The 17,245-nt window shown below is 37.3% G+C and overlaps 1 protein-coding gene across 5 annotated transcripts in view; it reads right to left on the bottom strand.

Annotated features, from left to right (window-relative positions):
* Positions 1-17,245, bottom strand: part of CCDC141 (coiled-coil domain containing 141) — a 206,594-nt gene that overhangs the window by 153,026 nt on the left and 36,323 nt on the right. For all 5 annotated transcript variants that reach the window (XM_060152538.1, XM_060152535.1, XM_060152536.1 and 2 more), the window contains exons 3-4: positions 3,562-3,753; positions 118-226 (exon numbers count right to left, since the gene is read on the bottom strand). In XM_060152538.1, coding sequence (XP_060008521.1) covers positions 118-226; positions 3,562-3,753 — 301 coding nt within the window. The remainder of the gene's footprint in view (positions 1-117; positions 227-3,561; positions 3,754-17,245) is intronic.

Genomic DNA, 17,245 nt, shown 5'->3' with positions numbered 1-17,245 from the left:
CTTACTTGGAACAAGTTGAGGCATACATAATCAGATAAATTAAAAATATACTGTCATGCATGAGCATTCTCATATTAACAGCTTTAAAAGCTTATGTGAGGAAGAAATAGTTCTTGCCTTTGGTATGATGTTCATGAAGCTGAAGGAGTGATTTCAAGGACTCGGCACTCTCAAACTCCTGAGTGTTCTGGAGGAAATCTTCCGTTTGGTCTATTTTAATGGCAAACTACAACAGAAATGCAGGGGAAAGACATATGAAAAACTAAAAAACACTGTGCCACTTGTAGTTATTTGTAAACATTTTTCATGAATTAATGGCCTAGCTGATTGTGTATGTGCTTGTGTGATGAGCTGTGTGTTTGTGTGAGCATGTGCTGGCTCACGTGTTTGTATGAGGTTTTGTGTTTGCATGTAGTCAGTTTACAAAGTACTAGGATAAGAACTTTCTTCTCTTTCCTTTGCATTCTTTTCATACCTGGAAATATGTTATCTATGCTGAAGTAAACCAATTTGTTTACTATTCTAATGTGTATTGAAATTTTAAACTAAAATTATTGTGTCCCATAATACAAATACAGCCACTGTCAACATTCTAAAGCAGTTTCTCAAAGAACAACCAGAAAGTTTGTTAAAAGAAACCAACAAAAGTTTGGTTAGCCAGTAACCTACATAATTATTAGTAAATTTAACTTAAGAATCCACTTGAGGTTGAAATATAGTTCATTTTTTTCTCTATAATTAGACCTAGAACTAAAAAAGGTAAGTTTCAGAATAATACATAGTCTAATCCCATCTCTACACTTGATTTTAGCCTGAGTGAGGAGAAGTAATGTGTAATCCTATTTCTTATACAAAGCAAAAATACATATATTTGTACAGAAAGTGGTCCAAAAAGATACATAGCAAAGGGTTGCCTTTGTGAGAATGAATAGGATTAGGGATAGGTGAGGGGTGGTAAACTTTTAGCTTTTAAATCTATAACTTATAATTTTGTTTGCATTTTTATCAATGATTTTATGTACTTTTATAGAAATAAAAATGAAATTAGATGTAGCAAGAATGAAAAATAGAAAATTTCTCCTCTGTTTCAAGCAAAAAAAGGAAGAGCAATTTGACACCCTAAGTGGTAAGGAACATGACCAGTCTCTCTTTTTGTGTTTCTCCATAGAGGAAGTATGAAAGGGAGATGCTTGAAGTGATGTCAAAATTCTCGGGAATAACCTTAGATACAAATTTTAGAAAAGGGAAAAATATACTTGGTTATGCTAGTACAGTATATCCATAGTAGTGGACAAATAACTGGTTTGTTTTAGCACTATGGTTCAAAGGAAATTATTATCATTTATAAGAGCATTTAAATCAACACATTCACCTTTGGATCAGGTGTAGAATAAACTCATAAAGGTGAAGTATCAGTGAGAAAGACACAGAAGCCTATCACAGTGCTTGTCACCTTTTTTCAAGTTTTATCCAAACTCTCATCTTTGGATTTAGTGATATTTAATATTTTTATGTGACTATTTGATTAACAAGATTTACTACATTTTGATTATTACAATAGCCATATAAAATTCAGTTATAAATGGCATGAAAAGATGAGAGAGCAACTGATGAGCACGTCCCCTTTTGAAATGCAGAGAAGGCTTCTACCATCCTGTTAGAACCAGCAGATGGACACTGTCACTTGGGGACACTGTTTCTAAACTGAAGCACAGTGTTTGAGAAGCCTGTGAGCCTGAAGCCATCTTGTACTATCAACCACGCAATAAGAAGTCATTTTGTATTTCTAAAGAACTCCTGCGTGCACATAGTTCAGTAAGTGGATTCTATCTACATATCGTTTACATCTCTAATTCATTCTATTTCTAATAGTTGATTCTAAAGACATTCTTTGAAGAGAAACTTCAAAGAAAAAGAATAAAACAAAACCCTGGTGGGTAGTTTGGTTCTCCCTGTAGATCACTACAAGAAGTTTTGGAGTCACTGTGTAACTTATATCTATATTTCAACTGGTTTGACACTTTTTAAAAAACAAACCAATAAATAAACAATGCTTTACTCAGAAAAAGCTTCCTTCAAGTTCTATTAACTTTTATCTCGGGGATATTTTCTTTTCCCTACTTTTCTTCTTTCTGCAGGTAGTACAGGATAGAAGTGGCAACAAGGGGACACTTTTCAAAGACACTATTCTTAATTTTACCCTCATTCTTTTTTTTTGAATCACTAATGAAAATTGCTTTGGCATACACAAGGAGCAGGGAAAATCACGTAGGAGTTTTCCATCAGCTAAGTATGAAGTAGTCCACAAAATTGGAAGGATGATAATATATGAAACTTCATCTTTTCATGAGGAATCAGAGTGCTGGGTTGAATTACAGGTTGACTTATACTTCCTTTTATTTCATGTAATATCTGGAAGTCATTTCTCATCATATAGAAAATCAGCTAGTATTAATGCTCCTACCCAGTGAGAAACAAATATTGGACTTAATGTTTAAAAAAAGATAACTTCCTATGCTCAAATGACCTGAATTTCAAGGGCACTAATACTTATACCCCACTTACTAAGATGAAATGAATCAGATGTATCTATAATTTGACCCCTGTAGGTGTATTTTGCTTGGTTTATTTCTTTTCAGAAAAGAAAACTCTGTGTGGAACTTTCCCCGAGATGATCTGTGAGTTGGACTTCAGTGTTCAAATTGTGAAAAACAAACCTTGAGAGTTACAATAAGATTTTTGCTCCTCCTTTTAACTTTTAAACGAGTTCATGATGTATGAAATTATCTACCTCAATTTTAATGTTCTATTACTAATCTTCTTTCCTTCATTATTTTGGATTTAAGTCCTGAATTTTCAGTTTGGAAATGTCATATTTTTCAACCTAGTGCTTTATCATAATGAAGCAGTGCTTTCACATCAAAATGAATGTAGTGAAATTTCCAATAAGTATCTTACACTAAATATAACACCTCTTTTGATAATGTTCTTTGAATCTTACATTTTGAAATTGGGTTCCTCAAAAAAACTTAGGCCCAGGACTTTTTCCTTCCCTTATATTTTAACAAGCTCAAACTATGGAAACTCAACTATATGCCTTAGGAAAGTACTCTATCATATACTATGCTTACAAGTCAAACATTCTATGGAATATTCTGCAATTTCTTTTTCATAAGCAGTATAAGAAATTGTATCTTGCAACTTTCAGTTAACAAGAACACGCTAGACCAGCATTTCCTAGTAATCCTATCATCAGGGGTAATTATTTGATTTAGTAATTGTATTATTATTATCTAAAGAGGGAAATATATCAAAATGACTTATGGGTAAAAGATCCCATTTTTACTTAATATTTATCAATTTTTATTAACTGTACTTAGTTTTTGTTTGAAGGCCTACATTTAAAATATTAACAATTTTATTTTTTGAAAATTAAAGATTAAATGTATATATCTTGGTTATTCTACCATTTTTTGAACTGACTACAATGTCTATTTGCAGAAAGAAAACATTTTCAGGAGTGCTCTGATGTGGAGAAGGGAAAGTTTTTTAAACACAAACCTCCAAGGCATTTTCAAAAAATTCAGAGGTCAACCTGAGAAGCTCCCTCCTTCTCTCAAGCATGGAGACCAGGGCTGCCCACGCTTCACCCAGAGTTTTGGCCATGGCATCATAGACCTGGCTCTGATCCTTGTTCTCTTGAGCCGTCTTGTCTGCTTCCTGCAGGAGTTCCCATACTCGGTCTTCCAAAGCCTAAGTCCAGGCAAGAAAAGACAGAGTGTCACTCAATATAAGAACTTGGGATCATATTTTAAACATTTGGATTTTTGAAATTATATGCACTCTAGGAAGGTCTAGAAGAGAATTTATAAACACAAACTGCTGTGCAGGCAGGTAGATCAAGCAGGCAGGAGGGAGCAATGGAGACTGTGGTGAACTGTGGAGCATGGCCAGGCTAAAGACATCCACATTTAAACACTGTTCAAACACTGTAGAGATTTATCAAAAATATACAGCTACAGGGACTTCCCTGGAGGTCCAGTGGTTAAGACTCTGTGCTTCCACCACAGGGGGCATGGGTTCAATCCCTGGTTGGGGAACTAAGATTCCGCATGCCACGGCACAGCACCCCCCTAAAAATACAACTACATACCCAGGGGTACAGAATACTGTGTTGACCTCACATTTCAAAAAAGGAGAACTAATTGGAATACATCTAGAAAGAAGTAATCATGAAAAAACTATTGTGAGAAATGAACCCAGTAAAATTTATTATTTATTCTAAATAGTTGTTATTGTTAATATACTTGTGAAGCTTAGTGTAAATGTTATGAGTAAGTTCTTGAAAGTGAATAGTCATAATGTAAAAATTAGAATATCTGTAACCAACACTACAAATTGTTTCAACAAAATATGGAAGATGAAGGGCAACATGCGCTTCCATGATTGTCTCATTTGGGGATAGAAGAAGGATCCCACAGATCCTGTTTTGTTCTTGATATTGGCACCAAAATCAAGGCACAATTTAAAAATATAATAGACTAACAATAACATGAATAAATTCTAAAATGTCAACAGAAAAGGAAACTAAACATGTGCTAATGCAAAATACAACAAAGAAAACAGAAGACATAAGAACGCATTTATTTGGGCACACAAAAACCCAAAATATAACGATAGGAATATGATTAAATATCAGTTAACACCCAAAAAATGGATGTTAACTTTTCAATTAAAAGACGAACATGGGCTTCCCTGGTGGTGCAGTGGTTGGGAGTCTGCCTGCCAATGCAGGGGACACGGGTTCGTGCCCCGGTCCGGGAAGATCCCACATGCCGTGGAGCGGCTGGGCCCGTGAGCCATGGCCGCTGAGACTGCACGTCCGGAGCCTGTGCTCCGCAACGGGAGAGGCCACAACAGTGAGAGGCCCGCATACCGCAAAAAAAAAAAAAAAAAAAAAAAAAAAAATTCAACTAATTTGTTTTCTGGAGTCATAAAACTAAACTGAAAAGACGTAACATTTGAAATAAACTGAAAAGACATAACATTTGAAAAGACATAACATTTGAAAATAAACTGAAAAGTCATAACATTTGAAAATAAGAGGATGAAATATATCAGGCAAAGACAAAAAAGTAAAGGAGGATTAGCAATGTTAATCTCAGACAAATTAGAAATCAAAACAAAAATCACTGTGATTAAAAAATGGTACTCTATATTGATAAATTACACAATCTGTAGGGAAAATAAGGTACTTATGATGTTTACATTTATGACATTTAAATATTTCAAGTAGGTATACCCAGTCAGATCAAAATGCAATAAAAGTAGAAATAAATAACAAAAGGCCAGATGATAAAATAAATCTCTTAGAAATTTTAAGAAAACAATTTAAAGAATAATTCCTAGATCAAATGAAGGAAAAAAACTACAATTACAGACTATTTAGAAAAAAATAACAATGAGGCTACTATGTTTAAAACCTAAGATATACAGATGACTTTATGCTTAGATGAAATTCATAGCATTAGACAACTTTGTTCATAAAGAAAGAAAAAATATATTAATTAAACATTCAAGTCTAAATTATAGAAAAAGATTCATAAAATAAAACATAAATTAAAGGGGATTAATTGACTAAATACAAAATCAGAAATTAACAAATTAGAGAAAAATATAAGGAGTTTTTTAAAATGTTGATTCATTGAAAAGCCAAATGAAATATAAAAACATCTGACAGGTGGGATCAAGATGGCAGAGTAGGAAGATCCTGAGCTCATGTCCTCCCACAGACAAACCAAAACTACAACTAGATATAGAACAACTCTTTCTGAGAAAGACCTGAAGAATAGCTCTTCCAAAATTAAGGACAATTTTTAAAAACCACATCAAGATGGGTAGGAGAGGCAGAGATGTGACGTAGTCAGGACACCACACCCACCCTGGTGCAGTGACCCACAAGTGGGAAGGGGTATCACAAACTTGAAGGTCCTCTCTAAGGAGTGAGGGGTTCGAGCCCCACACTGGGCACCTCAGGCTTTGGTACCAGCACTGGGAGGACAAGGCCCCTTAACTAGCTTTGAAAACCAGCAGGGCTTATGCAGAGCTAGAGGGCTGTAAGAAACAGAGTCTTAGAGGGCTTGCACACAGACTCACTCATTCTGAGTCCCAGTGCAGAGGCAGCAGTTTGAACAGTGCCTGGTGTTCTAGCCAGCCTGCCAAGGTTGCCCCAGCATGCCCCGGCCCATGCCTGCTCCAGCTCCAGCTGGCCTGCCAACGCTGCCCGGCACATGCAGTCTACATAGAAGATGCTCCTACTCAAGACCACACCTTAAAGACTGCGAGAAGTAACTATTTTGTCTAATCCATAGAAAAAAACACAGAAAATCAAACAAAATGAGGAGACAGAGGAATTTATTCCAAACAAAAGAACAAGATAAAACCTCAGGGAAAAAAAAGCCCTAATAAAATCGAGATAAGTAATTTACCTGATAAAGAGTCAAAGCAACAGTCATAAAGTTGCACATCAAACTCAGGAGGGGAGGGCTTCCCTGGTGGTGCAGTGGTTGGGAGTCTGCCTGCCGATGCAGGGGACATGGGTTTGTGCCCCAGTCCGGGAAGATCCCACATGCCGTGGAGTGGCTGGGCCCGTGAGCCATGGCTGCTGAGCCTGCGCATCCGGAGCCTATGCTCCGCAACAGGAGAGGCCACAACAGTGAGAGGCCCGCGTACCGCAAAAAAAAACCCAAAACCTCAGGAGGGGAATGCAGGAACACAGTAAGAACTTCAACAGATTTAGGAAATATAGAAAAGAACCAATCAGAGCTGAAGAATACAATAACTGAAATAATACACTAGACAGGATTAAACCACAGATTAGATGATACAGAAGAACATACACACAGCCAGGAAGACAAAATAGTGGAAATCACCCAATCAGAACAGCAAAAAGAAAAAAGAATTAAAAAAAAATTAGGATAGTTTAAGAAACCTCTGGGACAACATCAAGAGTATTAACATTCAGACTTCTCTGGTGGCACAGTGGTTAAGAATCCACCTGCCAATGTAGGGGACATGAGTTCGATCCCTGGTCTGGGAAGATCCCACATGCTGCGGAGCAACTAAGCCCATGCACCACAACTACTGAGCCTGTGCTCTAGAGCTCGCAAGCCACAACTACTGAGCCATCATGCCACAACTACTGAAGCCCACACACCTAGAGCCCGTGCTCCACAACAAAAGAAGCCACTGCAATGAGAAGCACGCACACCACAAGGAAGAGTAGCCCCCACTCACCACAACTAGAGAAAGCCTGTGCACAGCAATGAAGACCCAATGCAGCCAAAAGTAAATAAATAAATTTATATTTAAAAAAGAGTAATAACATTTGCATTATAGGGGTCCCAGAAGGAGAAAAGAGAGAGGGGCAGAAAACTTATCTGAAGAAATAATGGCTGAAAACTTTCCCCAAACTAGGTAAGGAAACAGAGCTTTCCTCCAAGATCAGGAACAAAACAATGATGCCCATCCTCATCATTTTTATTCAATATAAAATTGGAAGTCTTAGCCATAGCAATCAGACAAGAAAAATAAGTAAAATGTATCCAAATTTGAAGAAAAGTAGTAAAATTCTCACTATTTGCAGATGACATGATACAATATATATAGAAAATGCTAAAGACTCCACCAAAAAAACTATTAGAATAAATGAATTTAGCAAAGGTGCAGGATACAACATTGATATGTAGAAATCTGTTGCATTTCTATACACTAATAATGAACTATCAGAAAGTGAAATTAAGAAAACAATTCTATTTATAGTTGCATCAAAAAGAATAAAATAAACTATGAATAAATTTAACCAAAAAAGTGAAAAACCTATACTCTGAAAATTGTAAGACACAGATGAAAGAACTTAGAGATGACATAAATAAATGGAAAGATATACCATGCTCATAAATCGGAAGAATATTGTTAAAATGTCCATAATACCCAAAGCAATCTACAGATTCAATGAAATCCTTATCAAGATATCCATGGCATTTTTCACAGAACTACAAGAAATAATCCTAAAATCTGTATGGAATCACAAAAGACCCTAAATGCAAAAAGCAATCTTTTTAAAAAAAAAAAATTTATTTATTTATTTTTGGCTGCACGGGGTCTTCGTTGCTGCGCACGGGCTTTCTCTAGTTGCAACGAGCAGGAACTACCCTTCATTGCGGTGCACAGGCTTCTTATTGCAGTGGCTTCTGTCTGTTGCGGAGCATAGGCCCTAAGTGCACGGGTTTCAGTAATTGTGGCATGCGGGCTCAGTAGTTGTGGCACACGGGCTTAGCTGCTCCACGGCATGTGGGATCTTGCTGGACCACGGCTTGAACTCGTGTCCCCTGCATTGGCAGGCAGACTGTTAACCACTACACCACCAGGGAAGTCCCAGAAAAAGGAGTCTTGTGAAAGAAGAACAAAGCTGAAGGAATCACATTCCCTGATTTCAAACTATACTGCAAAGCTATAGTAGTCAAAACAGCATTGTAATGGGCACATACCCTGAGAAAACCATAATTCAAAAAGAGTCATGTACCACAATGTTAATTGCAGCTCTATTTACAATAGCTGGGACATGGAAGCAACTTAAGTGTCCATCGACACATGAATGGATAAAGAAGATGTGGCACATATATACAATGGAATAATACTCAGCCATAAAAGGAAATGAAACTGAGTTATTTGTAGTGAGGTGGATGGACCTAGACTCTGTCATACAGAGTGAAGTAAGTCAGAAAGAGAAAAACAAATACCGTATGCTAATACATATATATGGAATCTAAAAAAAAAACAAAAAAGGTTCTGACGAACCTAGGGGCAGGACAGAAATAAAGACGCAGGCATAAAGAATGGACTTGAGGACATGGGGAAGGGGAAGGCTAAGCTGGGACAAAGTGAGACAGTAGTATTGACATATATTCACTACCAAATGTAAAATAGATAGCTAGTGGGAAGCAGCTGCATAGCACAGGGAGATCAGCTGGGTGCTTTGTGACCACCTGGAGGGGTGGGATAGGGAGGGTGGGAGGGAGATGCAACAGGGAGGGGATATTGGGATATATGTATACATATAACTGATTTCCTTTGTTATACAGCAGAAACTAACACAACATTGTAAAGCAATTATACTCCAATAAAGATGTTAAAAAAAAATGGTGGGGCCAACTCTATGTAGCTTCTCAAATCTCCTATCCCATTTGTGTGGTATTCTGTCTGCCTCTTCTGCTCTTCCTCATTTCATTCCTTGTAAACTGTTCCTCCTTGAAGGAGGTCACCTTTCTTGAAAAGCTACCCCCAGAGTCCCTCAGGTAGACTTTGGAGCACACTTCTTATGGTTCCACTTGTTTAGATTCTGCTCATCACGTTACATTTAAGTTACCAGTCTACAAGCCTATCTCCTTGTCAGACTGTGACTTTTGATTTTGTATTCCTGGCGCCACTACATTTCAACCTTGGCTGCATCCCTAGTGCCTAGAGTAGTAATTTTATTGAAGACATTCGAAAGTTATTTGTTGAATGAATAAAAAGCTACTCCAAAAAATGAAAGAATCTAAATTGCTAATGATGAAAAAAGGCAAACAATGTTTCAGAGCATATTTTCCTTAGGGATTGGCCACAAACTAGCTTAGGCAAGTGCTGCATTTTCAAGGGAATTAGCTTCTTCATTAGTAAAATCAGGATGGTGGTTAATGATGATATTATATATTCTATGACGAGTTCTATTTCAGCAATTATTTTATTTATGGATTTCAATAATCATTTTGATTGAAAAATAAAAAATAGGAGCCTGAACCAAGATGGTGGAGTAGAAGGATGGGCTCTCACTCCCTCTTGGGAGAACACTAGAATCACAACTAGCTGCTGGACAGTCATCGACAGGAAGACACTGGAACTCACCAAAAAGATATCCCACATCCAAAGACAAAGGAGAAGCCCCAATGGGACGGGAGGTGGGGCTAAATCACAGTAAAATCAAATCTCATAACTGCTGGGTGGGTGACTCACAGACTGGAGAATATCCCACAGAAGTCCACCCACTGGAGTGAAGGTTCTGAGCCCCACGTCAGGCTTCCCAACCTGGGGGTCTGGCAACGGGAGGAGGAATTCCTAGAGAATCAGACTTTGAAGGCTACTGGGATTTGAATGCAGGACTTCGACAGGACTGGGGGGAACAGAGACTCCACTCTTGGAGGGCACCAACAAAGTAGTGTGTGCATTGGGACCCAGGGGAAGGAGCAGTGAACCCAGGGAAGACTGAACCAGACCTACCTGCTAGTGTTGGAGGGTCTCCTGCAGAGCTGGGGGGTGGCTGTGGCTCACCATGGGGACAAGGACACTGGCAGCAGAAGTTCTGGGAAGTACTCCTTGGCATGAACCCTCCCAGAGTCAGCCATTAGCCCCACCAAAGAGCCCAGGTAGGCTCCAGTGTTGGGTTGCCTCAGGCCAAACAACCAACAGGGAGGGAACCCAGCCCCACCCATCAGCAGTCAGGCAGATTAAAGTTTTACTGAGCTCTGCCCACCAGAGCAACAGTCTTCTCTACCCACCACCAGTCTCTCCCATCAGGAAACTTGCACAAGCCTCTTAGATAGCCTCATCCACCAGAGGGCAGACAGCAGAAGCAAGAAGAACTACAATCCTGCAGCCTGTGGATCAAAAACCACATTCACAGAAACATAGACAAGATGAAAAGGCAGAGGGCTATATAACAGATGAAGGAACAAGATAAAAACCCAGAAAATCAACTAAATGAAGTGGAAATAGGCAAACTTCCAGAAAAAGAATTCAGAATAATGATAGCAAAGATGATTCAACCTTGGAAAAAGAATGGAGGCAAAGATCGAGAAGATGCAAGAAATGTTTAACAGAGACCTAGAAGAATTAAAGAACAAACAAACAGAGATGAACAATACAATAACTGAAATGAAAACTACACTAGAAGGAAGCAATAGCAGAATAACTGAGGCAGAAGAACGGATAAGTGACCTGGAAGACAGATTGGTGGAATTCATTGCCACAGAACAGAATTAAAAAAAAGAATGAAAAGAAATGAAGACAGCCTAAGAGACCTCTGGGACAACATTAAATGCAACAACAAGCGCATTATAGGGGTCCCAGAAGAGAAGAGAGTGAGTAAGGACCAGAGAAAATATTTGAAGAGATTATAGTCGAAAACTTCCCTAACATGGGAAAGGAAATAGCCACCCAAGTCCAGGAAGCTCAGAGAGTCCCATACGTAAACCCAAGGAGAAACACGCCAAGACACATAGTAATCAAATTGGCAAAAATTAAAGACGAAAACTTACTGAAAGCAGCTAGGGGAAAACGACAAATAACACACAAGGGAACTCCCAAAAGGTTAACGGCTGATTTCTCAGCAGAAACTCTACAAGCCAGAAGGGACTGGCATGAAATACTTAAAGTGATGAAAGGGAAGAACCTACAACCAAGGTTACTCTACCCGGCAAGGATCTCATTCAGATTCGATGGAGAAATCAAAAGCTTTACAGACAAGCAAAAGCTAAGAGAATTCAGCACCACCAAACCAGCTCTACAACAAATGCTAAAGGAACTTCTCTAAGTGGATAACACAAGAGAAGAAAAGGACCTAAAAACACAAACCCAAAACAATTAAGAAAATGGTCATAGAAACACACATATCAATAATTACCTTAAACATGAATGGATTAAATGTTCCACCCAAAAGACACAGGTTTGCTGGATGGATACAAAAACAAGACCCATCTATATGCTGTCTATGAGAGACCCACTTCAGACCTAGGGACACATACGGACTGAAAGTGAGGGGATGGAAAAACATATTCCATGCAAATGGAAATCAAAAGAAAGCTGGAGTAGCAATCCTCATATCAGATAAAATAGACTTTAAAATAAAGAATGTTACAAGAGACAAGGCAGAACACTACATAATAATCAAGGGATCAATCCAAGAAGAAGATATAACAATTATAAATATATATGCACCCAACACAAGAGCACCTCAATACATAAGGCAACTGCTAACAGCTATAAAAGAGGAAATCGACAGTAACACAATAATAGTGGGGGACTTTAACACCTCACTTACACCAATGGACAGATCATCCAAAATGAAAATAAGGAAACAGAAGCTTTAAATGACACAATAGACCAGATAGATTTAATTGATATTTATAGGACATTCCACCCAAAACCAGCAGATTACTCTTTCTTCTCAAGTGTGCACAGAACATTCTCCAGGATAGATCACATCTTAGGTCACAAATCAAGCCTCAGTAAATTTGAGAAAATTGAAATCATATCAAGCATCTTTTCTGACCACAAGACTATGAGATTAGAAATGAATTAGAAGGGAAAAAAAAGGTAAAAAACACAAACACATGGAGGCTAAACAACACCTTACTAAATAACCAAGAGATCACTGAAGAAATCAAAGAGGAAATCAAAAAATACCTAGAGACAAATGACAATGGAAACACGACGATCCAAAACCTATGCGATGCAGCAAAAGCAGTTCTAAGAGGGAAGTTTATAGCTATACAAGCCTACCTCAAGAAACAAGAAAAATCTCAAATAAACAATCTAAACTTACACCTAAAGGAACTAGAGAAAGAAGAACAAATAAAACCGAAAGTTAGCAGAAGGAAAGAAATCATACAGATCAGAGCAGAAATAAATGAAATAGAAACAAAGAAAACAATAGCAAAGATCAATAAAACTAAAAGCCGGTTCTTTGAGAAGATAAACAAAATTGATAAACCATTAGCCAGACTCATCAAGAAGAAGAGGGAGAGGACTCAAATCCATAAAATTAGAAATGAAAAAGGAGAAGTTACAAGAGACACCACAGAAATACAAAGCATCCTAAGAGACTACTACAAGCAATTCTATGCCAATAAAATGGACAACCTGGAAGAAATGGACAAATTCTTAGAAAGGTATAACCTTCCAAGACTGAACCAGGAAGAAACAGAAAATATGATCAGACCAATTACAAGTAATGAAATTGAAACTGTGATGAAAAATCTTTCAACAAACAAAAGTCCAGGACCAGATGGCTTCACAGGTGAATTCTATCAAACATTTGGGGAAGAGCTAACACCCATCCTTCTCAAACTCTTCCAAAAATTGCAGAGGAAGGAACACTCCCAAACTCATTCTATGAGGCCACTATCACCCTGATACCAAAACCAGACAAAGATACTACAATAAAAGAACATTACAGACCAATATCACTGATGAATGTAGATGCAAAAATCCTCAACAAAATACTAGCAAACAGAATCCAACAACACATTAAAAGGATCATACACCATGATCAAGTGGGATTTATCCCAGAGATGGAAGGATTCTTCAATATACACAAATCAATCAATGTCATAAACCATGTTAACAAATTGAAGAATAAAAACCATATGATCATCTCAAGAGATGCAGAAAAAGCTTTTGAAAAATTTAACACCCATTTATGATAAAAAAAACTCTCCAGAAAGTGGGCATAGAGGGAACCTACCTCAACACAATGAAGGCCACATATGACAAACCCACAGCAAACGTCATTCTCAATGGTAAAAATCTGAAAACATTTCCTCTAAGATCAGGAACAAGGCAAGGATGTCCACTCTCACCACTATTATTCAACATACTTTTGGAAGTCCTACCCATGGCAATCAGAGAAGAAAAAGAAATAAAAGGAATACAAGTTGGGAAAGAAGAAGTAAAACTGTCACTGTTTGCAGATGACATGATATTATACATAGAGAATCCTAAAGATGCCACCAGAAAACTATTAGAGCTAATCAATGAATTTGGTAAAGTTGCAGGATACAAAATTAATGCACAGAAATCTCTTGCATTCCTATACACTAACAATGAAAAATCTGAAAGAGAAATTAAGAAAACACTCCCATTTACCACTGCAACAAAAAGAATAAAATACCTAGGAATAAGCCTACCTAGGGAGACAAAAGACCTGTATGCAGACCTAGGGAGACAAAAGACCTGTATGCAGAAAACTATAAGACACTGATGAAAGAAATTAAAGATGATACAAACAGATGGAGAGATATACCATGTTCTTGGATTAGAAGAATCAATAATGTGAAAATGACTATACTACCCAAAGCAATCTACAGATTCAATGTAATCCCTATCAAATTACCAGTGGCAATTTTTACAGAACTAGAACAAAAAATCTTAAAATTTGTATGGAGACACAAAAGACTCCGAATAGCCAAAGCAGTCTTGAGGGAAAAAACGGAGCTGGAGGAATCAGACTCCCTGACTTCAGACTATACTACAAAGCTACAGTAATTGAGACCATATGGTACTGGCACAAAAACAGAGACATAGATCAATGGAACAAGATAGAAAGCCCAGAGATAAACCCACGCACATATGGTCACCTTATCTTTGATAAAGTAGGCAAGAATATACAATGGAGAAAAGACAGCCTCTTCAATAAGTGGTGCTGGGAAAACTGGAAAGCTACATGTAAAAGAATGAAATTAGAACTCTTCCTAACACCATACACAAAAATAAACTCAAAATGGATTAGAGACCTAAATCTAAGACTGGACACTATAAAACTCTTAAAGGAAAACATAGGAAGAACACTCTTTGACATAAATCACAGCAAGATCTTTTTTGATCCACCTCCTAGAGTAATAGAAATAAAAATAAAAATAAACAAATGGGACCTAATGAAACTTCAAAGCTTTTTCACAGCAAGGAAACTATAAACAAGACGAAAAGACAACCCTTAGAATGCGAGAAAATATTTGCAAACGAATCAATGGACAAAGGATTAATCTCCAAAATATATAAACAGTTCATGCAGCTCAATATTAAGAAAACAAACAACCTGATCAGAAAATGGGCAGAAGACCTAAATAGACATTTCTCCGAAGAAGACATACAGATGGCCAAGAAACACATGAAAAGTTGCTCAACATCACTAATTATTAGAGAAATGCAAATCAAAACTATAATGAGGTATCACCTCACACCAGTTAGAATGGGCCTCATCAGAAAATCTACAAACAACAAATGCTGGAGAGGGTGTGGAGAAAAGGGAACCCTCTTGCACTGTTGGTGGGAATGGAAATTGATACAGCCACTATGGAGAACAGTATGGAGGTTCCTTAAAAAACTAAAAATAGAGTTACCATATGATCCAGCTATCCCACTACTGGGCATATACCCAGAGAAAACCATAATTCAAAAGACACATGCACCCCAATGTTCATTGCACCACTATTTACAATAGCCATGTCATGGAAGCAACCTAAATGCCCATCAACAGACGAATGGATAAAGAAGTTGTGGTATATATATATATACAATGGAATATTACTCAGCCATAAAAAGGAACGAAATTGGGTCATTTGTTGATACGTGGATGGATCTAGAGACTGTCATACAGAGTGACGTAAGTCAGAAAGCGAAAAACAAATATTGTATATTAACACATATATGTGGAACCTAGAAAAATGGTACAGATGAACTGGTTTGCAGGGCAGAAATTGAGACACAGATGTAGAGAACAAACCTATGGACACCAAGGGGGGAAAGTGGCGGGGGGTTGGGGATGGTGGTGTGTTGAATTGGGCGATTGGGATTGACATGTATACACTGATGTGTATAAAATGGATGACTAATAAGAACCTGCTGTATAAAAAAATAAATAAAATTAAATTTAAAAATTAGAAAAAAAAGAAAAAAATATATAAAAACACTGGATGGAGAACATATTGAGGTCCTTGCAGGAATGAACAAAATGACTTCAAACCCCTAATAGAAAACAAAAAGCTATTTCTGATTGAAGTCGCTACATGATATGCCAGTGAGCATTTCAAAACATAAGATATTTAAATGTTAATCCAAATAACAGTGACCTACCTCCAAGGAACAAGTATGTTAGAATACATTTTAGAAAGAATTGTTCTTTTAGAAAAATTCTCAATTGTTTATTTTGTCCGTAAATTTTACACTAGTTCCCTATGGTGAAATGATTATTTTTTTTAATGTATGAAAACAATTGTATGACACATACAGATGAGATGGACAGTACAAACATTTGCTAGTTAAAACTGAATGTAGAAATGTAGCAAACTTGACAAAGGTCTATGTTTTGTAAAGTTCAAGTCAGCATTTTGGACTTCATGGTAAATCTAATTGTCTCATTAAATTGAGTCCATTAGTTTCTGAAACCCATGTTTAAGTAAGAATGCATTCTGGGATTTGTAGTTCCCATGGGCTGAGGACTGTATGAATGACTAGGAAGATATCAACATGTTCCTTTTTATGCATCTCTGGAGTATGCCTCACTAAAACAAAGTAAACATATGTGAAAGAAAACATGTTCTGTCATTATCACAACCACATTGCCAATGCTGATATAAAATGTATTCTAAATCAAAGTTTATAGTGATCTCTTGCTATTTCTTCTAATGCTAATAACTGTCCTGACAAATTTGTTTCAAAACTCATCATACAATGCATACTAATGACCAGTATTTTAAGAATAATTGCCATTTGCTGATGGGTGAGTTGTGTTTATCTATAACAGTCTTTGAATTAATAAATATTACTAGTTTACTGTCAATCTGATTCTAATTCTACTGCCAAGCATTTTGGTTATTAGATTACCTTTCAGAGTCAGGATGAAGATACCATCTGAAATTTCTTTCCTACAGATGAGATCTGAATTTTGATTTTCTGAAGTTTTCTTGAAACCACACCTCGCCCTCTCTGTCAGGTAATTTAAAATACATCCAAGTAAAGAAGAGCATAAAATCTGGTTTTAAAAGCCACAGAGGGCTTCCCTGGTGGTGCAGTGGTTGAGAGTCTGCCTGCCGATGCAGGGGACACGGGTTCGTGCCCTGGTCCGGGAAGATCCCACATGCTGCGGAGCAGCTAGGCCCGTGAGCCATGGCCGCTGAGCCTGTGCATCCGGAGCCTGTGCTCCACAATGGGAGAGGCCACAACTGTGAGAGGCCCGCGTACCGCAAAAAAAAAAAAAAAAAAAAAAAAAGCCACAGAATTTCTTTTGGCTTCTTTAGAGTTTTGAAATTACCAAACATACAAAAATTCAGAGAATATTTTAGGGTATTCTATTTAAGTCAAGAACAGAACAAAACAAGTTAACCCAAAACTGGGATGTATTTAGAAATTGCCTACATGTTGGATTTATCTA

Source organism: Lagenorhynchus albirostris, chromosome 6 (assembly GCF_949774975.1).
Source record: "Lagenorhynchus albirostris chromosome 6, mLagAlb1.1, whole genome shotgun sequence".
In the NCBI taxonomy this organism is placed as follows: Eukaryota; Metazoa; Chordata; class Mammalia; order Artiodactyla; family Delphinidae; genus Lagenorhynchus; species Lagenorhynchus albirostris.
This window is presented reverse-complemented; position numbering and strand designations above follow the sequence as displayed.